The following is a 23,041-nucleotide window of genomic DNA, read 5'->3' as shown; positions in this document are numbered from 1 at the left end:
AATAAGGAAATGTGCTTTAATGTAAAAAAAATTTTTTTTTTCAAAAATTTTTTTTAACGTTTATTTATTTTTGAGACAGAGAGAGACAGATCATGAACGGGGGAGGGGCAGAGAGAGAGGGAGACACAGGATCTGAAACAGGCTCCAGGCTCTGAGCCATCAGCACAGAGCCTGACACGGGGCTTGAACTCACGAACCGCGAGATCATGACCTGAGCCGAAGTCGGACACTTAACCGACTGAGCCACCCAGGCGCCCCTGTAAAAAAATTTTTTTAATGGAGAATGAAATACATCATGTTGGGTTGAGTAAACACCAAGTATTAAATGATTTATAGTAGATATTTGACCAAAATGTGTGGAAGCAGGAGGACAGATCACACTGGAAGACAGAACACAGCTTCATTCTATGAAAGCAGATAAAACTTCATAGAGGGTGTGACACTTCAAATAGGTTTTATTGGAGAAAAGAAGTTTGAGAGGCAGGAAAGGGGAGAAGGGCATTTCATGAGAAAGCCCAGAAGAGAGAAGGGATCTGCATGCTTGGAGAGTATACAGCAGGGAATAGCAGAAGATGAGAAGGAAAAGAAGAGAGATGGACAATAGAGGTACAGTGATGAAGGAACTTACATTAGTTTCTCAGGGCTGTTGTAACAAATTACCACAAACTTGGTGGCTTAAAGCAACAGAAATTTATTCTCTGGCAGTTCCAGAGGCCAGAACTCCAAATTCAAGATGTTGGGAAAGTTGATTTTTTTTTTTTTTTCTGGATGCTCTGAGGGAGAATCTATTCCATGCTTCTTTCCTAGCTTGTAGTTGCCAGCAATCCTTGGTATTCCTCACTCCAGCCTCTACTTCTGTCTTCACATTGCCTTCTCTGTGTGTCTCAGTCTTCTCTTCTATATCTTATAAGGAAAAGTGTCATTGGATTCCTGATTATAGGATAATCTTGAGATCCTTGGTTATATCTACAAAAATCCTCTTTCCCAATAAGATCACATTCACAGATTCTGGGAGGATACATGTTTTGGAGGGTTATCACTCAACCCACTACATGTCTTTGACAAGGACTTAATCCTATAAATAAAAGTTTATAGGCAAGGCTGTGCCATTATTACACTTATTATGTGGAAGATGACACTGGTAGAAAATGGACAAATGATGAAGACTTGAATTAAGTCAAGTGAGTTTAGAGAAGAGAGGCTAGATTCAAAAAGAAATTTCTGAGGTAAGTATACCTCAGATTGAGTGTGTAAGATGGGGACGAATGAGAGTGATCTTGGGAATGATAAATTTGGGTTGTCTGTGAGACATATAAGAGCAAATGCTTTGTAGCAGTTGGAAATGTAGGTTGGGGATTTAGGAGGGAGCTTGGGTGGTTAACTGTTAAATCAGTGGTGTCCAATAAACCACACCTGTGAGTATTCACATTCTTGTCACTCCTCTGACTCTGTACTTGGCTATATGATTGGCTTTGGCCAATGGAACATTACCAAGTATGATGCAAGTTTGATAAGCCTTTGTACAGAAGGGCAATGTGGCAGCAGCACTTTTTATATGAAGGAGAAAGTAACTTTCACCATTTTGCTAATGTAATTTACCCCGTGTGGCATATAGGCATCCACACAGTTACTTTATAAATTTATTATTCTCTTGTGAGTTACTGTGGGTTATAAAATTATACTGGACTAACGTGAAATCACTACTAGGATAAGGAATAACAACTTAAACATAGATAAATGTTGAAATTCTACACAAATAGAATGGGGGAAGAAGGTGCTTACAAAATTTAAAACCAGGTAAGGCACCTGCAGTGGTTAATTTTATGTGTCAACTTGAGTAGGGATCAGAGTACTAAGATTAAACATTGTTTTGGGTATCTCATCTCTAGATGAGATTAGCATCTGAACTGAAGGACTCAGTAGATTGCTCTCTCCAGTGTGATTGGGCACCATCCATTCATTCTATTGAAGGCCTGAATAGAACAAGAGGTGAAAAAAAGGGAACTCAACTCTTTTCCTGCCTTACTGCTTGAGATGGAACATCTCATCCCCTCCTGCCCTTGGACTGGGATTTACCTTATTTAGTCCCCTTGTTCTCAGGTCTTTAGACTTGGACTGAATTACATCACTTGGCTTTCCTGGATTTCTTTCTTTCTTTCTTTTTCTTTTTTTTTTTTTTTACATTTTTTAAAATGTTTATTTATTTTTGAGAGAGACAGAGACAGAATGCGAGTGGGTCAGGGGCAGAGAGAGAGGGAGACACAGAATCAGAAGCAGGCTCCAGGCTCTGAGCTGTCAGCACAGAGCTTGACACACGGCTCGAACTCACGAGCCATGAGATCATGACCTGAGTGGAAGTCGGACGCTCAACTGACTGAGCCACCTAGGCGCCCTGGCTTTCCTGGATTTCTAGTTTGCAGACAGCAGATCATGGGATTCAGCCTCCATAATCATGTAAGCCAGTCCATCATAATAAATCTCTCTCTCTCTCTCTCTCTCTGGATGGATAGATGGATGGATACGGATATATTACTTTTTGGTTTTATTGGTTCTGTTTCTCTAGAAAATCCCAAATACAGCTCCTTGGGTTTTGGATTTGACATAGAACATGACCAACTTCTGCTGTTAAATTCCTATAAAGATAAATATAAATATCTCTGTGGAACTTACAGTTTAGAGACTTTTAATCTTTGGAATTGGAATAACCCTTCTTTTGTTTGATCCTGTGGACCTCTATCTCCTAAAATAATAATATGCCAATTTTAACTTTTTTGAAGTGAGTGTTTTATTTTGGAAATTGCTTCAACCTATCTGATGATGCCTATTGATCACACAGTGAAAGTCTGTTTTAGGAGATGGAATGATTAGGAGACACACTTAAGAAACAGAAGTTCATTGGGTCAAGAGATTGGTTTCAAGTTCTGGGATGTTGGTAAGGGTGGGATGGAACCAGGAGCACATCAGAGGTTGTGCTTAGCAGATGACTGGAGGAGTTATGTGTCTGCTCTAGATCTCAGTTTCCACATGTGGAAAATGAAAGTGGAGTATTAGATGATCTCTACAGTTCCACCTAATGCTAAAATATAACAGCTCCCTTTGGAATAACAGAAGTTATCTTGTATGGAAGCCAATGAGTGATCAATAAATGCTAATTGACAATGGCAGTGATAAAGTAATGAATACTTGGATCAAAAAAGAAGCCCTTGTTCTTGAAAACTACAAATAGGAAGGCCCTTTTATATTTTCCATTCTCCAATGAGAGGCTACTTGGTCAATATATACAGCTTGGTAGAAAGAGAAGGGGTGGCTAGAGAGGGAGTCAACAGAGCATCTTTCTTGAACTGATTGACTTATCATCACAATATCATACCTTTTCAGGGTTAGTGCCCTTCAGGGTTCTGTTGACTGCAAATGTTGTTGTAGAATCTATTATAGACAGTTTTGATGGAATTAGCAGACTTACACAGAAAACAGGGCAGAATTACAGAAGATTCTTTGGAGCTATAGCATCCAGAATTTGATAAGGGGACTTCTTCAAGGTTCCATACTGGGCCAAATATTCTCTACTTGTCTCCCCATAGCTTATACAGATCCTTCTTTGTCCCTGCTATTCTCTGCCTAGAAAGGATGACCTATATGGATTCTATCAACAAGCTCTAGCACCCTCTAGCTCGTAGTTGGGTCTGGTCATGCTAGGAGGGAGGGAAAATGAGTTCAAGGTATTTGAGGTCAACTTGAGCTGTTGATGTCCTTTGACAAGCTGTCACTACTCCTCTGAAGGCAGTTGCTACTATATAAGCCCCCTGTCCTTTGGGTCCTGGTGACCTTCCTCTTCCTTCTCCCATTAGGTCTGGGGATGGTGACTTCTCTTTTGCTGCAAGTCTCAAGTTTATTCACTGTCCCAGTGGTTTGTCTATATTCTACCTTGGTAATCATTCTCCTTGTAAATTAACCCTCTTGAAATTACTTTGTGCTCTGTTTTTCTCTTGGGACCATGACTAATACACATACTATTCTACGAACTGAGAATGAAAAGGAAATGGCAACTGGGGCCACATCAACACACATCTTATCATGCAGCCCTCCATTGCAGCCTTCTGGACTACCTTACGAGTATTTTTGGTCACCTTCTCGCTTCTTTCCTCAACCATTGACTCCTTCATTGATCCCATAAATCAAGCAGGGAATAAGGCTGCAGCCAATTCAAAACCAAGCTTGATATGCTCAATTAATTTTCCCACTCTTCCCAGTATTCTTTCTCTACTGCCACTCCTCTTGGTACTGTAGACCATGGAATCCTCAAAGGCAGAGGTTTTGTCTTAGTCTTCTTTTGTCCCCAGAGCCTGGAATATGATAAATGCTAAGTAACTGCTTTTATAATGAAAACATAGAAGATAGAATTAAGGAGATGACTGCTTATTAAACCTTCTATTTCCAGACAGACCAGGACTGGTCTACTTCTCTTCCTTCTTTGAGGATGCTCAGTGCTTTTCTTACTTCCATGTACAACATTGCTGCTGTATTATAACCAGTCATGTGTTGGTAAATGGTTTTTGTTGTTGTTGTTTTGTAAGTTTTATTGAGATATAATTCACATATCACATAATTCACCTATTTAAAGTTTACAATTCAGTGGACTTAAGTATAGTCACAGAATTTTGTAATCAGCACCACAATCAGTTTTAGAACATTATTTTCATTATCTCAAAAAGAAACTCTCCCGGTTAGTGGTCATCTGTTTCTTCTCTGTCTTCTCTCCCCTCACCTTCTGGCAACCACAATCTACTTTCTATCTCTTTGGATTTGTTTATTGTGGACATTTCCTATAAATGAAATCACACAATATGTGGTCCTTTGTGAGTAGCTGCTTTCACTTTGCTTAACATTTTTAAGGTTCATCTAAGTTGTAGCATATCAGAACATGTATACTTCCTTATTATGGCCAAATAATACTCCATTTTATGGATATAACACATTTTATTTATCCATTCATCAGTTAATGGACAAAATTTGTTTTCACTGAATGTTGGTAAATGTTTAACAGCTAGGAATCTGGAAAAAAAAATCCTGATGTGTAGCACTTGTTGATTTCCATCATGTAAATAAGTCCTTCATGGCTGATTGCAAGCTACATAATGTCACTGAACATAGAGTTGGAAAGAGCTGCTAAAATAAAATAGGCTCTTGTGAGCCCCTGAAAGCCAGTTCCAGCATACTACCTTGACCATCTTTACTGATATTTCACTCAAGTTACCAGAGATGGGATCACATGCAGTGAGGTTTCCATACACTATTACTTTAGGATAATAACAATGATTATATAAAAGTAATACAACAGCCAACATTTATTGAGCACTTCCTATGTATCAGGTACAGTGCTAATCATTTTTTAAAATTTAATTCCTGACCATCACTATTTCCTTAGTAGCCTGCATCTCCAAACTACCAATATTCTGTGCTTGATTCACTGTCTTCTTAATTACTCCAAATGCATCGCATCTCACAATTCTTGCACTTGCCTCCTCTACCTGGTACATTCTTTTCCCTAGATATCAACATAGCTCCTTGTCTCATTTCCACCAGATCTCCACTCAGGTGTCCCCTCCTCAGAAAGGTCTTTCCACTACCTCATCCCTTATCTAATCCTTTGCCAAGTTTTGTTTTTCTTCACAGCGCTTGGTGCCAATGTTCTCTTATTCTCTATATTTATTTTCCTATTTGTTTATTGGCTGTCTCCCCACCATAATGTCAGCTCCATGAAGACAGGGTCTTTGTTTTGTTTACTGTTGCATTTTAAATGCCAAGGCCATGTTCTTAATCATGCTGACTAAGCTGGGAAGTGTGGAATTTGTGCACAAGGGCCTCTCTTCCCCCTGTCTGCTCCTCCTGGTGCTATCAGAGGAATGTTTAGAGAACATTCTGCCCTAGTCCCTGCATCTCTGTTACTAGTCCAAATCCTGCCATAGATGAGACTCAGCTGACACAGGTAGAAGACAATCCAGTGATGTGGCTAAGAGTGTGCCTTACTCTGGAGCCAAACTAAATGGATTTGCATCCCAGTTTTGGCACCCACTGTCTGTGCACCTTGGGTTTAATACCCAACTTCTCAGAGTTTTTCCATCTTTAAAATGGGAGAAGATTCCCCATCTCATAAGTCTGTTTTGAGGATTAAATTAGTCTCTTAATTTAAAGTGATTGGGGCACCTGGGTGGCTCAGTCAGATAAGTGTCTGACTTCGGCTTAGGTCATGATCTCACAGTTGTGAGTTTGAGCCCTACATCAGGCTCTGCACTGACACTGTGGAACCTGCTTGGGATTCTCTCTCTCCCTTTCTCTCTGCCCCTCCCTTGCTTGTACTCTCCCTCTCAAAAATAAACATTAAAAAAATAATAAAATAAACTGATCAGTGCTGGGACATCTGGATGGCTCAGTAGGTACAGCATGCTGATCTCCGGGTCATAAGTTCAAGCCCCATGTTGGGTGTGGAGCCTACTTAAGAAAAAAATAATAAAGTGATCAATACATAGTAAGTGCTTGATACACTTTGTCTTCGTAGCTCTGAGGACATCTTCTGGCAGTAATCTTTACTTACCGTGTAAGTCACCCGTATAAGCCTGCCATGTGGAAAACTGTAAAAAGTCACTACTTAGCTCTTTATTCTATTACCCTAATTGCTAGCATTCTGTAAGAGCACATCTAGATTGTCCTGCTGTCAGAGGGAACTGGATAGTTCCTAGTCTGCTTTTGCTTCTCACAAAAGAGGAGACCTCTGAGCATCAAGAAAGTGTAATCAGCCTGCCATTCTTTCCTGGGAAATCACCTATATTTAACCACTAGGTTTAGAAAAGCCCCAAGGGAAACTTGATGTTATTCTCAGTCTAGCTAGCAGAGACAAGCCATATCTGGAACATCCCTGGGTCTGTAGAAAGAAAAGCCTCTCACAGAAGAGAAATCCTTGCCCACAAGACCTAGGGTGTTGGGAGTAAAGGAAGCATTGGTGGCTTTGCCAGACTGAGTGGAGAAAGAAGGAAGAGATGGTAGGTCATTCGTGAAAAGAAGAGAAACCACCCAGTATGCAGGACTGGCTTGGAAAGAAGCCCCCTGAGGCCCTGAAGCCCACCTTGCTATGTGCCCCCTGCTAGGCAGTGTCCGCCTAATCCAAGGGGCTGTATTTTTACACCCTCCCTGCATGTACCACCTTTCTCCACTTCCTCAGTCAGGTCCATGAATTTGGTTAAAGTCGTAAGTCAGATGGGAAACTTCACTTGCTAATTTCGGGGAAATCCAGTTCCATTAATATTTACTGAAAGCCCACAAGGAGCTGGGCAGTATTAGTGGGCAGTCCCAGGAATCCTAGGAACCAACAGTGCACAGTCGCATCACAGGAAAATAATCTTCCCTGTCTCTGAGCATCCTCATTTCCTTGGAGTCAGCTTCTGGGTCTGATCCCTGCAAAACACCAACACTTTCCGTGTACTTGGGCTCCCACTGGGCTCCCCTGGGGCCTCCTGGAAACGCCGGGAGGATTAAGGGGTGGGGAATTGGGAGGGCTAGGGAGGTAAGGAAAGGAGGAGGGGGAAGGAACAAGGTGCATTTCCCCCTTTAATCGTGTTCCAATCAGGAGTCGGCCCTTTTCCCGGACTCCGATTCCGGCGGTCCAGAGAATATTCCAGGAACCGCCTGGCATCCTGGGCGGTGGAGTTTGGCTGGTCCGGGCGCCGGAGCCTCCCTCCTCCCACCTCTTCCCTCCCTCCGGGCTCCGTGCCTCACTCAGGGGCGTGTCCTGCCCTACCTCCCTTTCACAGTGGTCCACTCATCCGGTTACAGCGGCAGCGGCAGCAGCAGCAGCCTGAGCACGAACAGCGATAGCTCCGGGTTTCCAGACGGGAACTGTGGCCACGGCAACAGCTCAGTGGGGGGCACCTGTGCGAAGCAGGAGTAGCAGGGCGAGGGGGTGGGGTTCTTGCCAGCCACTCTCTGAGCCCGAAGGAAGGGGCACCTCCCAGCTGAGATTCCAGTGCTCAGCAGAATCTCTCACCGAACTGGGAATACTGGTGGGGACAGACATGTGCTGGACCAGCTAGAGGGCTGGGGTAGGTAAACATTAGGTCCAAGCATAGAGTGGCAGTGAAGCTGTGTCTGGGACCATGACGGCCTCACACCTGGACTTTGGGGAAGTGGAAACTTTCCTGGACAGACACCCAGAGTTATTTGAAGATTACCTGATGCGGAAGGGGAAGCAGGAGATGGTGGAGAAGTGGCTGCAGAGACACAGTGAGAGTCAGGGGGCTGTAGGCCCGAGGCCCGCAGTGGCCAGCACCAACAGCTTGGCTCACAGCGGTGGCAGACGCAGCGGCAGTGTTGGTGTTGGCCCTGGACCAAATAGCTCTGCCAACAGCCAGCCCACTCTGGGCGGCGGGGACTGTGGTGGGGTTCCCCTGAGTCCCAGCTGGGCCAGTGGCAGCGGGGGCGATGGGAGCCTGCAGCGGAGAGCTTCTCAGAAAGAGCTAAGGAAGAGTTTTGCTCGCTCCAAGGCCATCCACGTGAACAGGACCTACGATGAACAGGTGACCTCCCGGGCCCAGGAGCCCCTGAGCAGTGTGCGGCGGAGGGCACTTCTCCGGAAGGCCAGCTCCCTGCCCCCCACCACAGCCCACATTCTCAGTGCCCTGCTGGAATCCAGGGTGAATCTGCCTCAGTACCCCCCTACGGCCATGGACTACAAGTGCCACCTCAAAAAGCATAATGAGCGTCAGTTCTTCCTGGAACTGGTCAAGGATATCTCCAATGACCTTGACCTTACCAGCCTGAGCTACAAGATCCTCATCTTTGTCTGCCTCATGGTGGACGCTGACCGCTGCTCTCTCTTCCTGGTGGAAGGGGCAGCTGCTGGCAAGAAGAGCTTGGTCTCCAAATTCTTTGATGTGCATGCAGGAACCCCACTGCTGCCCTGCAGCAGCACAGAGAACTCAAACGAAGTGCAGGTCCCCTGGGGCAAAGGCATTATTGGCTATGTCGGGGAGCATGGAGAAACGGTCAACATTCCTGATGCCTACCAGGTAGGACTTTGCATTGTCCCCCTTCCAGAGCCCCACTGGCTTGGAAGCTAAACCTTCTGTTACCCCTTGGCATCCAGGAACACATTAATTTAGACTCTTTACAGCACTAATCTTGCTACTTTTAAATTCCTTCTGAGTTTAGACCAGTTAGAATGTTACTACACCATCGTTGATATAATGGTCTTTTCCTAACCCACAGGGCTTGTAAACATTTCATATATCACAAGGACTACATTTTGCAGTCAGTAATATCACATGTTTCTCTGTCAAGATTCCTTGTCCTTAAGAATATCAGTGTATGGTTTTAGAACGGATTTGTGAGGTGCTAGGAAAAAGTGTCTACTCCAGAATAGTAGTGTTAGTCTGAAGAAAATGGCATGTTGGTGTCTCTGATGTCTTTTGGGACTGTAATAAATTTCATTCTCTTTCAGGGTTGGACAGGGAACAGAGTACTGAACTAGAACTATTTTCACATCCCTTTACCTAGCTTAAAGTTGCATGCATTTCAAGGTAGGGAGGAAGAGGAAAAGAGGAAGAAAATCAGGGGAAGAATGGGCCTCTGGCTTATTTGTGGCTTTTTAATTGTTTCTGTTACTGAGTTTAGAGAGGCTGGACAAAATAGAGGGATTATTTATCTTTGGGTTTGAATACAGCATTATCTGCAGCCAGCTTTTGATAGGACTGAACAAGTAGGCTTTTAGTTTGTGAAATGAACAAAAATTGATAATTTTTTAGCAATTCCAAAGGCAGTCAGTAGGGTACACATGCTAGTTTCAAGTGGAAAAGGAAACACAACATGCTGTTTGCTGGTATTTCTAAGCGTTTCATTTTCATAGTGATTTGAACGTGATACTAGGTACCAGATCTGAAAGCTAGTCAGTTCTGATTCTTCAGTATCTATTCACTGAACGTGATAAACTGGATGTACTTTCTATGAGACTTTTCGGGGTTCATAAGAATTGAAAGTTCTTAGCCTTGGTTATGAAAATTTTGTGGTCATTTGATGAGCACGTCTTCCAGCATCTAATAGAGCCACCTGTTTCTCGAGAGTTTGGTTGCTGTTGATCAGAATAGCAGAAGTGGTGGGAGGGGCACTGAGGGTAAAACTTTATTTTATCTGAAAGTTGACCATTTTACATAGAAAATTGACTAGCTTGTACTAAAACCGAGTTTCACATTTTTTATGATGTCTGTCAGTATAACACTTTCATAGTAAGGGATGCCAGTCAAAATAACCATTTTCATTCACCTTTTGTTATTGATTAGGTGTGTTATTCATTATATCCTTCTTGAAGAGATAGTTTTAGGTCAAGCAACCAATGAATGAACTTTCGCAAGTGTCTGTTTCTCTATAATCTTGGAAAGCAATAGAAAGAAGTGAAAACATTTAACAATCTTTATGGTGAAGATTCTGTAAGAAGTTGAACAATCACAGTCTTTTGTTTCCCATTACTTCCACATTCTTCTTGTGAGCTTGGGCTAAAAAAAAAAAAGAAAAAAGAAAAAAATCCCTTCCTAGTTGGATGACACTTGTTAGAGCTTGGAATTGCAGTCTATTCTCTTCATTGCCTTTACTTTTCTTATTCTTCCCCAGTTGATATTTTCCCATTTCTGTAGCTTTTATTTCTTGCTCTCCTTCAACTCCTAACTTGTATTTAAGACTGTTCACATAACTGCCTTTTCTTCAGGAGCAGAATTCCAGCTTCCTCAGCAGTTTACTTGTCTTCCTGCTGCCTAGAATTGTGGCTAGAGGTGTTGTCAGAGTTACAGAAAATCAGATTTTCAACAGCTGATATTTCTTCTGGGCCCTATTTGTACTCTGAAGGCAGAGTGTAAAGCAAAGTTGCCTTTGATATTTGGAAACTGACAGTGGGAAAGTCCCCAGGGTGGTAGCAATAGCTGTAAAGAGGACCAGGTTGTTGGGAGGACTGGCAAAGGGAACATAAGGGAAGGTATTATATAGGCTGAGTTGGAGATCTGGGTTATGCCTGGTCTTCATTTCATCCTGGACAGAGAGTTTCTCTTTTATTTCACCATTGGCTTCTACTGTATATTTCTGTATTTTTAACCTGGTGTGTTTTTTCATTTTTTTAATGCCACTTTTCTTCAGAAAAACTACTTTTTTTTTTTTTTTTTTTTTTGGTTTATTATGATACACTACAGTCACCATTAGTGTGACCTTGGGAGAATTTCTTTTTTTTTTTTTTAATGTTTATTTATTTATTTTGAGGGAGAGGGGCACACAGAGAGAGAGAGAGGGAGAGAGAGAGAGGGAGGGAGAATCCTAAGCAGGCTCTACAACTGTCAGCATGGAGCTGGATGCTGGGCTTGATCTCACAACTGGGAGATGATGACCTGAGCCAAAATCAAGAGTCAGACACTCAACCAACTGAGCCACCCAGGTGCCCCTTTGGGAGAACTTCTTAATCTCTGAGTCTCAGTTTTCTTACCTGCAAAATGGGAATAAGAACATGTATGTGACAAAGATAAGATAATTATTTGGAAAATAAAATGAATATTGCATTACAGCCCCTAAAACAGTACCTGCCACATTGCAATTACTCAGGAAATGGTATCAATTTATGATGATAATGATGACACAAGTCTACTAGAATTCTTTTTCTTTATCTCATTTTCAGTTGTTTTTCTCCTTATCTGGGACTGAGATGTGGACTCAGCACATTTTGACCAACCTACTCTTTCCCTGAGCCATGTTCTATTCTTAAATTAAGTATTTTAGAACTGTCTTTACATTTGAGGAATATAGAAATATCTACCCTTCTACATTTCTCTAAATGTGATTGATAACACATGATTGACCCTATCCTATCCTATCAAGAGTATTATACTTTGTGCCTTTAAGGAACTCACACTATATAGATTTTTTATGGAGTTGTATTAATGTTGCCTCCTTCCTACATTTTAGCATTTTTCCCCATCCTTTCCATTTCTGACTCTTACAGATTTTTCTATGAATGGAAACTGACAACCTTTCAAATGCATGTTCTTTTATCATGATGTTGTTGTAATTCTGATAATACATGAACATTCTGAAGTTTCTTTGTAAAAATATAACCATTCCCTCTGATATTTTATTACCTAGTATGTTTTTAAGGTGTTTCTTGCTCAGATTCAACTAGTGTTCTTTTTATTTTTCAGGAAGTAAAAATTTTTTATCATACAGAGTTTAAAAATTTAATCATTTGAAAATTAGACTGATGATCCTCTTGGGTTCACAATATGGGTGAGAGAAAGGCATTAAAGATACTAATGAAATCATGATAATAAGCATAGAATTCTGGAGTCAAGAATAGACTAATGAAAACTAACGTTGAATAAAAGTTTTGACAGCAAAAATACCCTCCTTAGTTTATTTCATTATTTTTCATTACTTCTTCAATTAGTCCTAAAAAAAAGACTTGGGGCACTGGATGGCTCAGTTGGTTGAGCGTCTGACTCTGGATTTTGGCTCAGGTCATGATCTCATGGTTTGTGAGATTGAGCCCTGCGTTGGGCTCCATGCTAACAGTGCAGAGCCTGCTTGGGATTCTCTCTTTCCCTGTCTCCCTCTGTCCTTCCCCCACTCTGTGTGTGTGTCTCAATAAATAAATAAATAAATAAATAAATAAATAAATAAATAAATAAACATTTAGAAAAACAGACTTGAAATTAGAAGAAAAAATTGCAAGTGGAAAAAAATTCATTTTAAGTATCCAGTATGGATCATAGTGACTACAATTTACCTTTTTTCCCTGACAGTTATAAGTTATTAAACAGCCCACTTTAATATAGTAATGAAAAACTTGCCCTCAAGAGGTTGAAAATAAGAGCACTCAAGTAACAGGTGTTCTCTTTGAGATTATTCTAAGCATTCAGAATATAGCACTTTAAACATTAATAAAAAGTGTGAGATGATATTTTTGTTGGTGTTGATAATGATGATACAGGTGTTTGATGGGCTTTGGGTCTGAAAAGCAGCCAGGATGTTTTGTTAGGTGAACTGGGAGGAGGAAAGGGGATGACGCAGCAGGGTTACAGGTGTGCCAGGCTTTCAGAAAACCTGATCTGTTTACACAACAGATTTACTTATTTGTTAGTTCCAGCAAACATACACTGAGCTCCATTATACCTAAAGCCTGGGTAGGGGGACTGCGAGCATACAGAGGTGAGAGAACATGTTTTTTGCCCTCCCAATGCTTATAGTTGAGAGGCATATACTATACACAAATAAATACCAAGCACTATACTTAATAAATGTTACAAACTAAATGACTAGTCTCAGTAGACAATGGATTCACATTATGATTGGGCTCATGATGGAAGACTTCATGGAGGAGATGCCATTCAAGCTGAAAAAGGGGTTAGATTTCACCATTGGAGATGGTTGTGGGTTTGGCGGGAGTGATCCAGGTGTAGCAAAATGGCATCAGAGACACAGTAATGAGCGAGCACAAAATGTGTACAGGGGACAGTGAGTGCTTTAATTTGGACAAAATATTGCCCATGCTGTAGATTGAATATGCAAAAGTAGCATGAGGGCAAAAGAAGAAAGAACCTTGAATGCCTGACTAAAGAATTTGAATTTCATTAACAGTTGGTTAGTCAGTGACTAACAGTTACAGGGAGCCCTTAAAGACATTTTAGTAGGATCAGAGTGGTGTTTTTGGTACCTTGGTGTCAGTGGCTGAATGGATTGAACAGGGGGAGGCTCAAAGCTGTGGGGTGCCTGGGTGGCTCAATCGGTTAAGCGTCTGACTCTTGATTTCGGCTTAGGTCATGATCTTGCAGTTTGTGGGATCAAGCCCCACTGTGGTATTAGTGCAGAGCCTGCTTGGGATTTTCTCTCACCCTCTCTTTCTGCCCCTCCCCTGCTCTTGCTCTCTCTAGGAAAAAAATAATAATAATTAGGAGTCTATTATGATGGTCTAGTAGAGCCATGATGAACAGCTGAACTAAAGCAGGAACCGTGGGAATGGGCAGCAGGGGACAGATGGAAGATGTTCTGCAAGTGTGGATTTGGGCTAGAAGGGAGGGAGTTGATAATAACCTGGGTGATGTGGAGAAGCTTAACTCTGTTATCAGTAACAAGAAAAAAAGCTTGGTGAGTAAAGATTCTAAGTAGAGCCAGCTACATAATTTGTGGAGTGTGGTGCAAAGTGGTAGGTAAAGCAGGAGCCTGGTTGGAGGTGGCGAAGTTAATCTTCTCTTCTAAAGGACCTGCTGCTTTATCCCACAGCAGCCATGCAACCCCCTAGTGATTTCAAGCTCCATGTTGAAAAACCCTGTACCTGGATTGGGGGTAGGTAAGAACTCTTCATTGAGTTGCCTGCCACTTGGTCATAATGCTGCCAGCTTTGGGTGGGGATGACCACAGCCTTGCTCCTCCCAATGTGGCATGGGGCATGCACCTGACCCTCCCCATGCTCCCACCCAGACCCCAACGAGGAGCAGAGGGCAGTTGTAGGGCATGGCAGATGTAGGGTGTGGGCTCCTCACTCAACTAATGTGACCTGGTTGTAACCCCTGGTGTCAAGGGAGGGGTGAGTAGGTGGTAGGCGGTAGGCCAGATGAGGCCCGGGACATACAGAGCATGGATATATGACCAAGCACCAGTCCTGGGAAGGCAGTGGGAGGGAAGACTGAGTGTGAGCCAAGACTCCAAGGTCTGAGCTCATATGCCACTGTTCCATTGGACTTCAGTTAGCACAAATTCAAAGGTAAAGATTAAGAGTTTCGTACAGCACAGCATTAAACCTGAAGCCGGGGGCCCGTATGCAACTGCACCAGTCACATGTCCATGAAACTGGTCCTGAGTCGGAGTCATTTTGTGTATTAGGTGGAGAAGTTGAATTTTATTCCAGCTAGTGTCTACTGCTTCCTTTCAGCTCCATCCTAATTAAATTATGTGCCGTTTTCATTGCCTGGATTGTGCTTTTCTATTTCCGGGCTTTTCATCCTTTCTGCCAGGACTACTCTTTCTCCATATTTTGTCATTCAACTCTTGCTGTGCTTTCTCATAACATAAGAAGGGAGAGCTGATAGCTTATCCTTGAAGAGAAGAGATGGAAAACAAATAAAAATTATACACAAAGTTCTATTTAAGAATGCATTCTACTATATGGGTATATTTGTTATATATATATGTATATATACATATATATGTTAAATAAGAATATAAATAATGATTTTTTAAAATTCACTTTCATTGAATTTCATTTTAGAATAATCTCCACTGAAATAACTACATTTAAATGTGTTTGGCTTCAGAAGGGATTAATTTCATGTGTCTGGAAAACTCAGTGAGGAATATGCTTCCTTCCCTGATGAGCCAGTGCTGACAGACATGGGTCTATGGTCCTGTGATTAAATTGCTGAGGTTTGCTTAAAAGGCAGATGTTGATCCCACCCCACCACTAGTCTTAAAAGGAGTTTTATGAATTCTTATTTCAGCCTTGCACAGTGTTTTAAAAATTCCCCTAAGCCCACAAACATGTTCACTAGCCCAGAACCAGAATTGATTTTGCTCTTGAAGCAGGAAACATTTGCTGTTTCAGCCCCTTTTCCTGACAGACACATGATCATGATAAACAGAGTGACAAATTGCATTTGCTGCTCTTACATGAGGATAGATTACAGAGAAGTACAGTTCCTACAGAATCATGGGGAGGTAATTTAAGGTTAACTTAATTTTTTCCCAGCCCATAAGCTAAATGTTTACTAATCTGACCAATTTATTTTGGTTCCTGAGGTTTGGGTCACCTGTTTATTTACAAGGCTGGCTTAATTTGGAAGTTAGTGTTCCATGTTTAATATAGTGTTGAAAAGTCATATGAAGCTTTCCTCTGAAATAGCTTTGAGTTGTTTTACAGGAAAGTCAATAAGATCCTTGACGTCCACTACTTGCTACTTTAGTTACTTATTTTAAGGGTGGTGTTTTGCAGTATAACCACATTCTTTTGGAAAGTGGAATTTGAATCATAAAAGAAGCTGTTTAGTCATAAGAGAGTGGGTTGGGCTTCTAATATTTTAGGAGAAACTTTGGTTCCAGGGAATTTATAGGCATTCAGGCTAAATTTATTTTCATTTATTTTGGGGATTAAAATAGTAAAGAAAGTTTCCTGGTATTAAAAAAGGTGTATTTTCTATAATTCCAATGGTTTCTTATTAATTGGTTGGTTTCAACGACTGAACAGTGTGGTTTATACGTTAATGATAAATTATATTTCCTATCATAAAATATAGCTTTAGGCTGTTGCAAATTTAGTACAAGAAATCTTTGTTATCTAAATGAAAAAAATGAGGAAGCTTTGAGCTTTTTAAGGGTGTCAGATTTTAAGAATTTAAACATAATGATAGAAGGGAAAGGGATGCTCTTCTGTGGATTAACAATAACTCTATTATTAATGGAGCACTAATTATGAGCCAGGCATTAGGTCATTAGCAAGCATTGTCTCTTTGACACCTCTCAACAATCCCCAGAGGTAGCTATTACCAACACCATTTTACAAAAGGAGAAACTGAGGCTTGAAAGAGTTGAGTAGTTTGCTCAGAGTTACCCAGCTGGCAAATGTGAGAGCTAGGGTTCAAATGGAGATCTTTGGAGAGCCTTATGCCCACCCACCACCCCTCCATGTGACCTCTACAGACCACTAACTGTTGTATGCACACTCACATCTGTCCCTTTGCCTTCTCCTTTTCTCTGTCAGTTGAAGTCTTCTCAGCCCTCTAGGCCCCTCTTCACGAAGCTCTTGCTAATCCCTGCCCCATCCCACCCAAACTGACATGATTTCTCCCTCCTTTGATCTTCTGTAATGCTTTAATGTGCTTCTTTCTATTTTCATACTATTAGAACCATTTGGATACCATGTGACGTCTTGACTGTGAACTCCTCAAGATCAAGATCATAACTTCTTCATTTCACATTTGCTATGGTAGATCACATAGGGATTAATGCAAATCTGTTCAACTGAGTAATTATACCCTTCATGTGGTCAGTTCAACCACTTCTAAGCACAGAGTTCAGCCTGTGCAGGCCATATATATAGCTAAACCAGGAGTACATCCTCTGAGCACATCTTTTACTCTTTAGACCTTGTTTTGTAGATTTTTTAAAAATAAGGCTTGTGAAGCCCAGATAACTGGTTAATTATTTGAATTGCTTGTCTGCATTAATCAAATCTTCATATTAATTGCTGCACCCCTGTCTCCCCACCCTCTTTGTTTTTGTTTGTTCATTTTAAAAATTTTACTTTATTCCATGTGAAACTATGGAGAAAGCAGACTGCCATTAACCAAACACTTAAACTAGCAACAACCCACTGCCAGCTTCTTCTAGGCAAAAGCAGAGGATGGAGCATGACTGTTCTGGCTAACTGAATTTTCTAGTTTTCTCATGATTACCCCCATTGATGCAGTGTAACTTCTTGAAGGTAGAACACTCCTTCCAGCATAAGGTCTTGCAAATGTTAGAATTTTTCTCTGAAGATCTTTTCAGACATGAGAGATTACATTGGCCAACCTTGCAATTATTTATTTTTCAGGAACATTGCACTTTCAAGTTTATTGATTACATTTCTTATGTTTCACATACTCTCAAAAGATCTCAAAAAATTCAGTTTCTGAGATGGTTACATTTATGAACTACTCATTCCAAGATGTAGCTATTAGATGTCCATGTGGCATGTCCAAGTGAGAGCCATCTCTTTCCCTTCTGTTCCCTATAGTTATCCCCTGTAAGTGGGGCTGGTTGCTACACCTCTCCCCCATGCCTCCTCCCAGCTGAAGTGATGAGGTCTCTAATGGTAAACAATACAACTACTCTCGTTATGTAGAAATGAACCTACATCTGAAGGGGGTGCAACTACCAGAACCTGAGAGAGAGTTAAAGCTATGGGAGAGGGGCCGCCCAGCCAGAGCTATGGCCTGAGGGAGAGGAACTCAGCCACTGATGAACATGACCTGGATGAGAGGGAGCCAGGAAATGTTACCCTCTTCACACCCTCTTCTCCTGTCAACGTCACTCATTGGTTGAACCCAGGGTTGGTTGAAACCAAGAAGGCAAAGGAAGCCTTCCCTGGCAAAGCAGTTCATTGGAGTCAGCCTCCTGGCACAGAACAGAGTAGTGCAGAGCAAGAGCATTTGGAGAGCCAAATGGGGATATCCAGAGTCAACAGGATATTAGTTTACTCACCAGGAATGTAAGTGTGTGTAGAGACCAAGTCAAGTAGGAGTATCCATCTTTATTTGAACACTGAATTTCACCAGTATATAGAAAATGGTGATTGAAATCTGTTGGAAATGAGTTCAGAATGCCATATTGGTATTTGACTGTCTTGTTATGTCCAAGTAATTTTGTTTATTCCCAATATGCTATTTTCCAGAAGAAACTCCATAGGAGACAGCCTGGACCAAACACACCTCTAACAGGAAAGAGAGACACTGGTCTAGTTGATGGGACTTTTCCCCATAAACAATCTGATGAGGCCCATTTATTTGAGAATTGAACTCATCAATTACTAATCATCTTGTGGAAACTGTGAAAGCCATCAGCCTGTAATAGAACATGCTCCAGACTTCGAGATAGGAATCTTGTGTTCTATTCCCAGTTCTACCTTAGTGTTTTCAGCTGTAACATAGGGATAATATGTCCAGACATATCGGCCCCATAGTATTTCAAAAGGATCTAATTATTAAATCAAACATTAGATTCTAATGAGATAACGGGAAAGAATATTCAAAAGGATAAAGTCAGAAATGTAAGACTGTATTCACCTTTTTAAATGCAGAGTCCAGCAGGCCTTAATCACAGGGCCTGGCTCTGGAAATGTCCTTGTGCATGAAAGGAGAACTTTGATTTAAAATATGGTAGTACCTATATTGACTGTATTTTCTTATTTTCCATATTTTTGATGTTCTGGTTTTGGGGGCTCAGATACTGCTCCTCTCAGGGGTAACTAATTCATAGAGCAAAGGACGCCCCTGCAAGTGCACCTGTGATGTGCAAACCAACCAACCCAGAATGTACTTTCCCAACAATCTCCTTAATCAAACTCTCACAGGCCAAGCCAAAATTCCTCTGCTTAGGCCAAAGTACTGGACAGGGCTAGGTACTGGACACCTTACCACCCCGCCCCGCCCCCCCCCCCCCCGCCATAGTCCAGAGCCTACCAAAATTATTCAAACTGTCCAATCCTAAACTGACCCAGGGAACCTACCCTGCCTCCTCCATTCCTTCCTGAGGGAACCCCAATAAAGGCTTTGGACCATGTTCTGCCCTCTCCCTTTCTGCCTCCTGCCTGACCCTGGTCTGTCCCCATGTGTCTCTGCATGGTGTGCCGTGCCACCTGTGTTTAGGGATCTGTGAGCATAACCTTCCTCCTTCAAGACAACCATTTCCATGTCTAAGTATTCTACTGGATTAAAACAAATCACAGGTGTATTTTAGGATAATACCGTATGTATATAATGCCTATGCATAGGTAATGATTAACTTAAAATGTAAGGTAATCAAATGCATTAAATTTACTTTAGACTGTCAGGATTTACTTGTCATAATACATATTCTTCATTTGACGAGCATAATTTTTTTTTTACAACTGACGAATATGCCTATTTTTCTAGTATAATATGTAATCCCAAAAGTATGAATTGGGTTTCTGTGCTATAAATTCTCCCATAAAGTCTCCAGATTGACCATTCGTACTTCTATTCTTGAAATCCTAAAGATTTTTTTAAATGACAGTATTTGGGTCTAGTATTTGTAAACTGAAAAAAATTGTCACAGCTGCCATTACAGGGTAAATGAACACTAAATCATGGTGCTTGTAATCAGGCTCTAATAATTTATTAGGCTAGGAGGAATCTATGACACAGTTTTGTTTTAAATGTGTTGACTATTCACCAAATAAAAGATAAGCTTTCCTTATTTTATGTTTTTCTCTTGGGATGTGTTGTTAATTTTATACTATGCATTGTCCTTGCACTCATGCCCCCTATATTTATCAGATTGTTGGAATGTCTAACCTTTACTTTTTTCAATTTAAAGAAATTAGATGTTGCTCCTTTTTCATTTAAATGGCTGTATACAGTTTAGTGAGCTAATAGTTTTTATGGGTATTTGGCAACTTAATGTGCATGATTACATATTTAAAGTTTTAATAACAGCTGTAATGGAATTAAGAACTGTAGGCTTGGGACATTGTGGAAAGATTATTCCAGGGTTGCTAAGGAAACCAGTCTAGGTTTTTCTGCATAAATTCTTCTGGAAAGGTGAAGCTATAATCCCATCTCTAATGGCCACTTTTATGGAGAATCCACATTTCCCCCTTAGCTGCTGCTGCTTTTTGCTTTTGGAGAACTGCTTAGAGACAGGGTATATGCTTTATGCAACTGTTAAGGCTCGTTCCTTTTTCTGTCTTCAGGTACGTGAGACTGGGGTCGGATTCACCTTATACTTCCTCTCTTGAGCACTGGCTCTGAAAGCCCAAGACAGTCATGGCATCTCCTTTTTATCCTAGCCCAGAGATCAGTTGTCACAGAAGCTAGGGAGAGGAGTCAGTGGCAGTGAATGTGTCCAGCACTGACCAAACAGGCTGAGGAACCCAGAACCTCTGGCCAGGAGGCTGATAGCTCAGCTGGGATCCAAGGCATCTTTCCCCTCTCTCTCTGCCGTCTATTTCTTAAATGAGGAAACAGAGGAGCAGCTTCTGATCTGGTCCCTTTATTTTTTCCATGCCTGCTGTGACTCCCATTGAATAGCCAGAAATGAACTGGCGCTCAGGGAGTGCCTACTAATTTAAAATGGAAAGGGCAGGACAACATTTTTCCACCTCTGAATTAACCAAATTGAGATGATCTGCTCTGTTAAATTAAAGAACAAAAAGGTCAGCTGGGAAAAGCGGAGCCACTGTCATCGTAAGGGTGTTTTATACTTACGACCTTGGGATTTTTGTTGAAGAAACAACCATTTTATTCTTAGAGATAACCTTGAAGGATCAAGCATTTACGTATGTAGCAATATAGCAATATTATTATTGCTATGTATGTAGCAATATAACAACACTTCTTATAGCAGCTTTGTGACACCGTATAATTTAATGCAAAATTATATGGAAGTCGTTTGATGAGAATGATATGGAAACATATGAAGGTATAAAATGAAATAGATGTGCTTTCTCTCCATCAAGTGAAGCTACAGTTTACTTCCACCTCCTCCTTTTATTCTTGACTGTTGCTCTGACCCTCCTCCCTGAATGCTACCTTAGCACCTACTACAGTATCTGGCATATTCACCAAGTAGGTACTTGGTGAATCATGTTTGAATGAATAGAAGAGCCCTTATTGTAGCCTTTATTTTGTCTCAAGAGTGACACACCCTAATGAGACCATTATGTAGTATGAGTGTTTCAACATCAGCACTGTTGACATTTTGGACACTTTGGAATCGGCCTCTAGACACCAGATGCTTGCTCGGGTGTGACAATTAATAATGTCTTTAGATATAGCCAAATGTCGCCTGGAGGCAAATCCTCCCCCTCCCTTTTGGAAATCATTGATTTAGGACAGTTTGGAAATAAACATGTACTGCCTCTGACTCTTGATTTTGGCTCAGGTCATGATCTTATGGTTTGTGAGTTTGCGCCCCTCACTGGGCTCTGCACTGACAGCACAGAGGCTGCTTGGGATTCTCTCTCTCTCTCTCTCTCTCTCTCTCTCTCTCCCCCCCTCCCCTACCTCTCAAAATAAAAATTAAAAAAATAATCATAACCTCAGATTTAGCAATTCCAGATCATTCCAAGGAAATTTTTATGGGTATTTGTGTATATGAATACTCATGGTAGTGTTATTTATAATAGTGTAAGCTTATTAACCCAAGCATCCAACTAAATGTTTGGATAAATAAATTATTTACATCATAAAATGGAATATTTAATTAGAGGGAGTTGCCCACAAAATATTAAGTGGACAAAGCAAAGCATATTTATAAAACAACAGCATCTCAGTTTTCTTGAAATAATAACAACAACAAAAGCATGAGGTTGAATGAGGGTTGAATTCAGAATGAAACAGACTGAATGTGATTCCCAGTCCGAACCCCTTGAGAGTTACCATATTTTACTTCTGCAATTTTTAGTTTCTGCCACCCTACAATGGAGATAATGATAACTATCTTAAAAGGTTAATCCTGACAACAATTAAGTGATGTTATATATGCAAAGTGTTTAACCTGCTGTTTGTTACATTGTGAGGACTCAATAAAAAGTTCTTGGCATAATGCACAGGGAAAAAGCTGGCAGATGATTTGCCAGAACATTAATAGAGGTGGGCTTGTTTTTCTCTTCTCTTTTGTGTTTTCTTTTATGTATTTTTCAAAACCTTCCACACATGTATTTATGAAGAGAGTAACTATAGTTGCTTTAATGGATACGCCTCACAAACTCAATGGAAACACAACAGGAACTTATTTCTAACTCTTGGGAAGCTCAGCACAGCTCTTGCTGATTAATGGGTAGCTGTCCTCCAAGAGGTCAGTCTTGCCTGCCTGTGCCTCCATACCTGCAGCACAGGGCTTCCAACATGTGGTCGGCAGATGAGGGGAGAGAGAAATGGACAGATGACTGGGGAGAATTTGTGGGTCAGGTCTGGAACTGGCACACATTATTTCCTGCTGCGGTTTTGTTGTCATTCTAGACTCTAGAACTTGGGTTTGTGGCCATACCTATCTGCAGGGAGGTATAACTCAGCCCCACCCCGGAGTGGATCCCAGCCCAAGAGCCAACCAGTCATGGCATGCGGCTTGAAGCGTAAGACCTCCTCCCGTCCTCTCCCGCAGGTCCCCCTGGTGTTCACAGGCTGGAGCTCATGTGCATGATTAATTTCCCACAACAAGATTTGAGAGGAAAAATTAGCTGGGCTTTGGAGAAGGGACCTGGAAGACATGGGAGAGGATCATTGCTGTTTTAGTTTCCATTGTTGAGAATGGG

General features: G+C 41.3%; 1 protein-coding gene across 2 annotated transcripts in view; it reads left to right on the top strand.

Annotated features, from left to right (window-relative positions):
* The first annotated feature begins 7,696 nt into the window (after positions 1–7,696).
* Positions 7,697–23,041, top strand: part of PDE11A (phosphodiesterase 11A) — a 378,310-nt gene continuing 362,965 nt past the window's right edge. For both annotated transcript variants that reach the window (XR_005790395.1, XM_040475481.1), the window contains exon 1: positions 7,697–9,059. Coding sequence is in view for 1 of the 2 variants with exons in the window: in XM_040475481.1 (XP_040331415.1) it covers positions 8,148–9,059 (912 nt within the window). In the remaining variant the exon portion in view is untranslated. The remainder of the gene's footprint in view (positions 9,060–23,041) is intronic.

The sequence above is a fragment of the Herpailurus yagouaroundi genome, unplaced genomic scaffold (assembly GCF_014898765.1).
Source record: "Herpailurus yagouaroundi ecotype Mexico unplaced genomic scaffold, PumYag 140, whole genome shotgun sequence".
Taxonomy (NCBI): domain Eukaryota; kingdom Metazoa; phylum Chordata; class Mammalia; order Carnivora; family Felidae; genus Herpailurus; species Herpailurus yagouaroundi.
Note: the sequence above shows the minus strand (reverse complement) of the source record. Positions and strands in the feature narration are given on the sequence as shown.